Source organism: Sorex fumeus, unplaced genomic scaffold, assembly GCF_029834395.1.
Source record: "Sorex fumeus unplaced genomic scaffold, SorFum_2.1 ptg000018l, whole genome shotgun sequence".
Taxonomy (NCBI): domain Eukaryota; kingdom Metazoa; phylum Chordata; class Mammalia; order Eulipotyphla; family Soricidae; genus Sorex; species Sorex fumeus.
The window spans coordinates 24,916,737-24,926,155 of NW_026606075.1; the positions used below are offsets into that span (position 1 = coordinate 24,916,737).

The 9,419-nt window shown below is 43.3% G+C and overlaps 1 protein-coding gene across 1 annotated transcript; it reads right to left on the reverse strand.

The window, feature by feature from the left end:
- Positions 1-5,729: 5,729 nt before the first annotated feature.
- LOC130021776 (60S ribosomal protein L23a-like) lies at positions 5,730-6,237 on the reverse strand. The gene has a single exon (XM_056112584.1). The coding sequence runs from the start codon at positions 6,229-6,231 to the stop codon at positions 5,830-5,832; it is 402 nt and encodes a 133-aa protein (XP_055968559.1). The 5' UTR covers positions 6,232-6,237; the 3' UTR covers positions 5,730-5,829.
- Between the last annotated feature and the right edge of the window lie 3,182 nt (positions 6,238-9,419).

A 9,419-nucleotide genomic window follows, 5' to 3' on the forward strand; every position in this document is an offset into this window, starting at 1 on the left:
AGTTTCAGGAGTTGCATCAACTTTTTTTTAAACTCCCTTTTTTGGTTTTTGGACCAAAACATCCACACCGAAAGCAGTGCTCAGTGGCTACTCCCTGCTTTGTGCTCAGAAATAGGTCCCAGTTGTACTAGAGCACCATGTGGTGCTGGAGATCAAACTGTGGTTGGTTGCATACAAAGTGCCTTAACTCCTATTATAGCCCTTTAACTCTTTAATATTTTTTTTGGCCCATACCTAGCAGTGTTCAGGACTTGTTCCTGGCTCTGTGCTCAGACATTACTCCTGGTGGTCCCGTGGACCATATGGGGGGTGGGGGAAAAACTCCAGGTTGGCCACCTAAAATTGCCAGTTGTACTGTCTTTCTGCCATTCTATCCCACCCTTTTAATTCATTTAAAATTTGCTTTCGTGAAATGAATAAAAGCATGATCCAGTTTTATTCTTTTATATTTGACTATCCAGTTTTCCCAGTACCATTTATTGAAGAGAATTTTCAATATTATATGGCTATAACTTATTTTTCATGTCTTAGTTATGACATAGAAACTCTGGGTTCTAAATATAGTTTGTTGGCTGTAAGCATGTTTTTCTAATACCATAATTTTGGGGGTTTACTTTTTGTGGTTGGTCCACACTTGGCTGTATGCACAGCTTACCCCTAGCACTGCATTCAGGGATTACTCCTGGCAGTGCTGCCAGGACCATATGTGGTGCCAAGGGATCAAATCCAGATCAGTTGCATGCAAGAGCCTTGTTCACCTTACTCTCTCTCTCTGTCTCTCTGTCTCTCACTCTCTGTCTCTCTCTTCTCTATTTCTCTTCTCTCTCTTCTCTCTGTCTCTCACTCTCTGTCTCTCTCTTCTCTATTTCTCTTCTCTCTCTTCTCTCTCTCTCTCCCCCCTCTGTACCATACTATTTTAATTACTGTCACTTTGTTTGAAATCTAGTAACATAATTCCTTCAGTTTTCTCCCTCAAGATTATTTTAGCTAGGCTCTAAATAGAGCCTAATGTGGTTCATTACAAATTTCAGTACTTTTTTGTACTGCTTTCTTCTTTGATGGGCAAAAGCTTGTCAGACCACACTTAATGGTGCACAGGGGTCACTCCAAGGTGGTACGTGGGAACTCATGCAGTTGATTAAACCAGAATGGTCCATGTGTAAGGCGAGTATCTTAATCCCTGTGCTCAACCTCTAAATTAGGCCTTTCTTTATTATTTCAAGTAATTTCTGCCTCTCATCTGCCACAGGGTTTACACCACAGAGGGGTAGTCCGGAGAGAGGTAGTGAAGTCGTTCATGTGCCTCAGACTGTGGGTGTAAGGGCTGGCTCAGCCCACCTGCTGCAAACCATGTTTTCCTACATATGAGCCACCTGCTCTTGGCCAGTTCCTTCTATCTGAACATCTGTTTCATCACCTATAATATACGAATAATAATACCCCATTGTGACACTAAATGATATGGTATATCCAAAGCACACATCATGAGTGATAAATGATAGTTGTTCTTAATGTTAAGATTTTGATCTGATTTGCTACTCTTTTATTTTTTTTTCTTAGGGCCACACCCAGCAGTGCTCAGGGCTGACTCCTGACTTTGTGCTCATGGGTCACTCCTGGTGGAGCTTGGAAAACTGTATATGGTGCTGTGGGATCCAACCTGGGCGGACAGCATGCAAGGCAAGTGCCCTACCCAATGTACTATCTTGCCAGTCTCTTGATTGGCTACTTTTTTTGAAGTGTTTCAACTTTCTAATGTTGCCCTGTATGTTAATGCTCTCTACGTGAGAACTAGACTCTTTTAGTTCTTGAAAGGCAAGGACGCACATAGAGCAGGATCAGAATGAACAGAGAAGATTCAAGACATTCAGTTATGAAGAGTTCATTCATGCTTTCGGAGACAGGCTACTGCTGGGCGGGTCTTCTCTCAGATGACTAGGAAGTAATGACAGGTGATTTACATGTGGTTTTATGTAGGATTATAAATCTGTCAATCACCATGGCTGGAAGGAGGATGACTTTTGTGGGAGTATGGGGTACCTTTGACCCAGAGTTGAAATCTCTTTCCTAATCAACCAGAGTGATACAAAGAGCATAAGCCTACACACAGCATTGGTCTTGGTTTTCATTGCTGGCTCTTTGTTTGGATGTGACTTGGGTTAAGGGTTGTTTTTTGTTTTGTTTTGTTTGGGGGCCACACCTGGCAGTGCTCAGGGGTTTCTCCTGGCTGTGCACTCAGGGGTTACTCCTGGCGGTGCTTACAGATCACATGAGATGTCAGAGATTGTACCCAGGTCGGTCATGTACAAGGCAAGCACCTTACCTGTGGCATGGGGGGTAAGTTATTTAATCCTGTTTACTTATATGCAGAGAAAAGATAATGATGATAATTTAACTTTTAATTCTAATGACAACCTTGTCATAGGGTTGTCATTAGGATTAAAAGTTCAGCATATGACTCAGTAAAGGGATCAAAAGATGGTAATTCTTTTGTGTTTGTTTGGCTTGTGTTTGGGGGAATGGTGCTCAGGGGTTACTCCTGGTTTTGCACCCAGAAATCACTCCTGGTGGTGCTGGGATGCTGGGAATCAAATCCAGGTTGACAATATGCAAGGCAAATGCCATACCTGCTGTGTTATCTCTCCAACCCCAGATGGTATGACTATTTTTTTTAACACTTTCAGGTACAGATGGTACATGAATTATAACCACAGAAACTATTTCTTTTCTTGTCTTGGAGACTTCTCTGCCCTGCAAGAGTTCCCAGATGTCAAAAACACTCCTTTACTAAGCAGCAGCGTGGGCACTGAAGCAACACACTTCTCATTGCTATCATTTATTTGGCCTCTCCAAAAACTTGTTATGAGAACTGGAGAGCAGCAAGATCCTGGGGCAGGGTGTTGGAGAGGTGCCACAGACCCTTAGCATCAGGGTGATATAGGCACACACCCTCAGCTCTGGGCCTCTTGCTGCTTAGAGTAGAATCTCCTTAGCCATACAGAACCCCACACAGAACCCCCAACTCTTCCCCAGCCTACCAAATCAGACTTTGAATTTTAACAACATTCACAATTGCTCCACACACACCTTAAAGTTGTGAAGCTCTGATCCAGTCCCTCACCCTTCTCATCTGTAATGTGGAGTGAACACTTAATGAGATACTGGCACCATGATGCCTGTAGCTGCTGTGGAGAATGATGTTCTAGATACTGGGGTGCAAATATCTTTTTAAATTATTGTTTCCAGATCCTTTGGGTGAGTGGCTAGGTACTACAGGATCACGTGAATTCTTCACTGGTATTCTAGTTATTTTTTGCTCTAGTTATTTGGGCCCACGCCCCGCTGTATTCGGGGCCTATTTCCAGCTCAGGGGATAATGCTCAGGGGACCATGCAATGCAGGGATCCAACCCGGGGCTCCCACATGCAAAGCCTATGCTCCAGACCACTGATCTCTTCCTGCCCCACCCCTCATCGCATTTGTAATTTTAGAGAAAGCTTCTTACTGTTGTCCATAGAAATTGTACCAATTTACACTCTTCTTAATGGTGCACAAAGATTCCCTGTTTTGAACGTAGCACCACTCATAGTTTCCCATCTTTTCCCCAGCTGTGTGAGGAGGTCTTGATTTACAATTCCTTCATAATAAGTGTTCAGGGTTTAAGCCTGGCTCTGGGCTCAGGAATCACTTGTGGCCAGCTCAGGGGACCACACAGGATAGCAAGGATCAAACCCAGGTTGGCTGTCTGCAAAGCAAGTGTCCCCCACACTGTACTATCACTCTAGCCTTTTTTGTTTGTTTGTTTGTTTGTTTTGAGGGCGTGGTTTGGGGGCCACAACAGCCATGCTCAGAGGTAATTCTGGGCTCTTTGTTGGGAGTGACCCCTGGTAGTGCTGGGGAACCATAGGAGGTGACAGATATCAAACCAGGGTAGAACTCAAATAAGGAGAGCAGAAAGTGTCTTAAGCTCTGAACTGTATCTTTGGCTGATATTGGCTCTTTTTCCCTGAGTCTGTGCGTCACCTGCGTGTCTTCTTCGAGAAATGTCTATTATGTTCTTTGGAGTGAGGCCACACCTGTGGTGTCCAGGTCTTATTTCTGGATTTGTGCTCAGGGGTCACTCCTGGCAGAATTCAATGAATGATATAGTGCTGGGGGTGGGTGGCTGTGTGTGACAGGGTAGAATGCAGTTAGTCCCAGCAAGCACCTCTATCCCTGTACTGCTTATCTGAACCATATTCAGGTCTCCCCCACTTTGAAAACACAACTTTTGGTTTTTGGGTTTTTGTTTTGTTCTGTTTGGGGGGTCACACCCCATGATGCTCAGGACTTACTCCTGGTTCTGCAATCTGGGATCACTCCTGGCTCGGGGAAGCAAACCCAGGGATCAAACCCAGGTTGGCCACATGCAAGGCAAATAAGTGCCCTATGCACTATATTGTCTCTTTGGCCTTAGGTCTCCCCCACTTAAAAAAATGGAATGACTTAGGGGGGTTGTTGTTGTTGTTGATGATGATGAGTTGTGTGAGTTGTTTATATTATTTGGATATTAACTCCTTGTCACATGTACAAAGTACAAATATTTTCTCCCAGCTGCTAAATTGAATTTGTTTTGGCCTCTTTTAAAAAGCTTCTCCTGGAATCACAGAGATAGGTAGTCAGAGGGCAAGCTTTGCATAGTCTGATCCTACCCCTAACACAGAACTTCGAAGGAGCTCCTGAGGACAGCTTGGTGTGGGCCCCCAAAACAAAACAAAACAAAACATCCCCTTACATAAGCTCTTCAGAAGATTATCCTTCTGACTTGCAAATGAAGTGACTGCCTTTTGCGTATGAGAATTAATATGCTTAGAATGAAAACATTTTGACAGTTGCTTTCCACGGTTATGAGATTTTGTTAGTGCTGTCTCCTATATTTATGTGCATTTATTCTATATACATATATGTGCTTGTCTGGAAAGACAGCATCTCAACTATGATTTCTTGTAAAACAGTGGAATATCTGATCAGGTGACTTATTAAGTTTCACTAAACTGATTTCGTTTCTTTCTCCTAACTCGTCTTTAACTTACAATTATCTCTTTATCCTCAGGTTTATGTCTGTGAAACAGTGTTACTCTATTTACTATCTTATATATAATGAGGAAAAGTCCTCCAGCCAACACTGATAAAGCCAAAGCCCAGCTTACAACCTTTATATTTTTCTGTAGCTTCTCCTTTTCTGAGTGATCTACCCTTCTCTGGGCCACCTCGGTTTCTCCTCTCCAAAGAATTCAGGGCTTGCATTTCAAAGGGATGTCTTTGAGTTCCTACACAGCATCATGCCTTGGCGTTCCTACATGGCTAGGCAATCTCTTCTTACTTTTTTTTTTTGCGGGGTGGCGGGGAGAGGGGCATGGGGGTTACATATCCAGCAATGCTCAAGGCTTACTCCTGGCTATGTACTTCTGAGGTCACTTTTTTTTTTTTATGGTAAAAGTAAAGTAAAGTAAAGGCCCTCCCGTTGTTCATCGATTTGCTGGAGCGGGCCCAGTAACGTCTCCATTGGAGACTTTGTTGTTACTGTGTTTGGCATATTGAATACGTCACAGGGAGCTTGCCAGGCTCTGCCATGTGGGCGAGATACTCTTGGTAGCTTGCCGGGCTCTCCGAGAGGGGCGGAGGAATCGAATTCTACAAAGAGTCGGCCATGTTGGCTGCGTGCAAGGCGAACGCCCTACCGCAAAAGAAATTGTATTTAGGATTAGCCAGCTGGACTGTTTAGATGATCCCAATTTTGTTGGCAACATCCAAGGCGTCATAATCAGGAGCCAGCCGAACATATGCCTTTTACTCTCCATCAGGCCTAATCACGGTGTTGACCTTGGCTACATCAATGTCATAGAGCTTCTTCACAGCCTGTTTAATCTGGTGCTTGTTGGCCTTGACATCCACAATGAACACAAGTGTGTTGTTATCTTCTATTTTCTTCATGGCTGACTCAGTAGTCAGAGGAAACTTGATGATGGCATAATGGTCAAGCTTGTTTCTCTTGGGGGCGCTCATCCGAGGGTATTTGGGTTGCCTTCTCAGCCGCAGCATTTTGGGTCTTCTGAGGGTGGGTGATGTGCGAATCTTTTTCTTTTTCTGGCTGTGGACACCTTTCAGCACTGCTTTCTTGGCCTTCAAAGCTTTGGCTTTGGCTTCAACTTTGGGAGGGGCAGGGCCTTCCTTCTTGGCCTTCAGCGCCATCTTCGTAAAAAGTCTGAGGTCACTTTTGACAGTACTTGAAGGAACCATATGGTGTGCTGGGAATCGAACCCAGGTCAGATGCATGCAAGGCAAACACCCTCCTTGCTGTACTATCTCTACAGCCCCTCTTCTCTAGCTCTATTATTTCTAAGACACAGTAACAACAAGTCTCACAATAGAGACATTACTGGGCCTGCTTGAGCAAATCGATTAACAACGGGAGGCCAGTGCTACACTGCTACATTACTAGGGCCCTGCTACCTATCTGCCTACAACAGTATACAAAGGTAAAACTGGGTCAAAGGCTAGAGTGCATGCTTCTTTGTATGTAGGAAACCTAGTTAGACTCCTGACATCCTCGGTCCCTCAAATTCCACCAGAAGTGACGTTAGCAACTGAGTCTTGAGTAGCCCCTCAGCACTGTCACTGGGTATGGTCCAAAAAAAAAAAAAGTAGAACAGCAGACAATTTAATAAGAAGGGAAATTTTTGTTCTTTTATGAGCCAGAAGGGAAGAATAAAGTGGAAATTGTCTTATGTACGACCTAAGAATGATGCATTCCACGGAGATAGATGAAAAATCTGGAGCATGTGCCTGCTAGGCAGAAAACTGAGTCAATGCCCGGCACTCCAGGCCCTCTTGGAGAGCCATGAGGAGTTATCCTGGTGGTCCCCAGTGCTGCTTGTCCTACTGGGAATGATCCCCAGGCCTCAAGCACTGGAAGGAGACCCCTTCCCCCCACCCAAAGAATGAAACGTTCTCTAAAAAAACCTGTTTCCAGAATGATAATTTACACGACAGGAGCATAATCTGTGGGTAGATAATATGTTTTTTGGTTATGTTGGCCACACCAGTCATGCTCAGGATTTACTCCTAGCACTCTGACCTAGGGATTACTCCTGGTGGTGCTTGGAGGATCACAATGTGGTGCTGGGGATCAAATCCTGGTGGGTCAGCTATGTGCAAGGCAAATGCCCTACCGGCTATCCTATCTCTTAGGTCCATCAGACTCTCTAACACCTTAATTTATATTTTTAGTACCTCTGACTTAATTTGTACTTAATTTTAAAAGTTATTTAAAATATGTTATTTTATTAAGGGCTTATTTTATTAAGGGTTGTAGTGATAGCACAGTGGTTAGGGCAGTTGTCTTACATGCTGCCGAACCCGGGTTCAATTCCTCTGCCCCTCTTGGAGAGCCCGGCAAGCTACCGAGAGTGTCTCGCCCTCATGGCAAAGCCTGACAAGCTCCACATGATGTATTCAATATGCCAAACACAGTAACAACAAGTCTCACAATGGAGACGTTATTGGTGCCCGCTCGAGCAAATCGATGAACAACGGGAGGACAGTGCTACAATACTATTTTATTAAATATTTTATTTAGTATTTTATTAAATATTTGATATTTTTATTAAAACTTATTTTAAGTTATTAAAATTAATGACTTGATTTTTACTGCTTTCAAAATTCAGATAAAACCACTGATATGGCTTCTTGGGGAAAGAAAAAAATCAAAGCAATCTGAAGTCTGTATTGAAGAATAAAGGAAGAGAAAGCCTTTTTTTTTTTTTTTAAATGGCTAGCGTGTGTGTGTGTGTCCTTACTCTGTGCCAGGCACAGAAATTAAACACACAGTCCTATCTACATAGAGCAGACAAAGCTGGATTTAAAGCCAAGTTCTCTGGAGGGACTGGAGAGCCAGTACAGCAAATAGGGTGCTTGCTTTGCAAGTGGCTAATTCGGGGTCAATCCCCGGCATCCCATAGGATTTCCCAAATCCACCAGGAGTGATCCCTAAACACAAAGCCCTGTGAGAAATGTTTGCCTTGTGTGGCACTAAAACAAACAACAAGCAAATAAACATAAAAGCCAAAAAAGAAAAAGAAAAGCAAACAAAAATGGAAAAACACATTTTTTTTTCATTGTTTTGGTAGGGAAGATAGCACACACAGCTGTGTTCAGGTTTTACTTGTTGCTTTGTGCTAAGGGATCACTCCTGGCAGGCTTGGGGGATCCTATGAGGTGCTAGGAATTGAACCCAGATCAGCCACATGCCCTACCCACTGTACTATCTCTCTGGCCGTTTCTTCTTATTTTCTAAGTATACTTGGATGAGTTCACTATAATTTTCAGGGGGGAAAGTAAGCATGAAAAAAATGTATTTCCTGGGACCTTTGCTATCAGGACATAAGATCTGAGTTATCTAACCATACACACAAACAAGATAATTTGGACAACTAAGACGCAATGGTCTTTAAGCAACTTTAGAAACACAGGTATGCTAGTTCACATTTTTCTCATATTCCTCTCTGCACTGTGAATATGGGGTTTACTTTTCTCCTTAGCATATGTTCTTAGGGTTTGAAAGAAGACTTATTTTAGAGTTTGTGCTTTAGGATCTTGTTTCAGAGTTTATGTTTTAGTATCTTACTCAAAAGCAAGCTCAGGGCCTTAGCGGATCTTATCTACTTTGAGACAATTAGCGAAAAATTAATTCCCTGACAGAGGTTGATTGGCCTTTCCTAAAAAGCTATCTTTCAGCTTGAATGATTTTTGCTTTGCTGAATTTTCTTATTCAGTATTGGACTAGTGGGGTGAGAACAAAGGAGACAGAAAAAGGAACCATCAAAGGAAGAACAGTGGGAGGCAGGTAAGAGGGTAAAATACAAATGGGAATGGAGAGAATGTATCTTAACAGGGAGAACAACGGAAGGAGGAAGGTAAGGAAAAGATGAATAAACCAGAGCTGCAGCCAGAGTGAATAAAAGTGACTCCAAATATTCTGCATTGTTTGGGTCTTCAGTGCCCACCCCACTTTGTCTGCAACCTCACGAAGCCTTTATGAAGTCTCCCTAATTTTCCAGTCCTCCACAGCCAGACTCACCCCTCTTCCCTTCACTAATCCACCTCTTCCATCTGCACCTCCATTTCTACTCTCACTGATTCCTGCTTCCTTCTAAAAATCTTCCTTTTTCCAAACTGTTCAACCTTCAAGATCCCAGAAGTCCCTCCTGCTCTCTGAAGGATTTCCAGACTACACTAACATCACTCTTTCTCAGCTTTTCATTCTGGTGCAGACCTCTTGCCTGAGCTCCAGACTCACAAACCTATTGTCTGGTTTGGCCATCTAGCAGGATCTCACACATGCCTGACCTTGCCTTTCATTAGGACACAAGCACTATGTC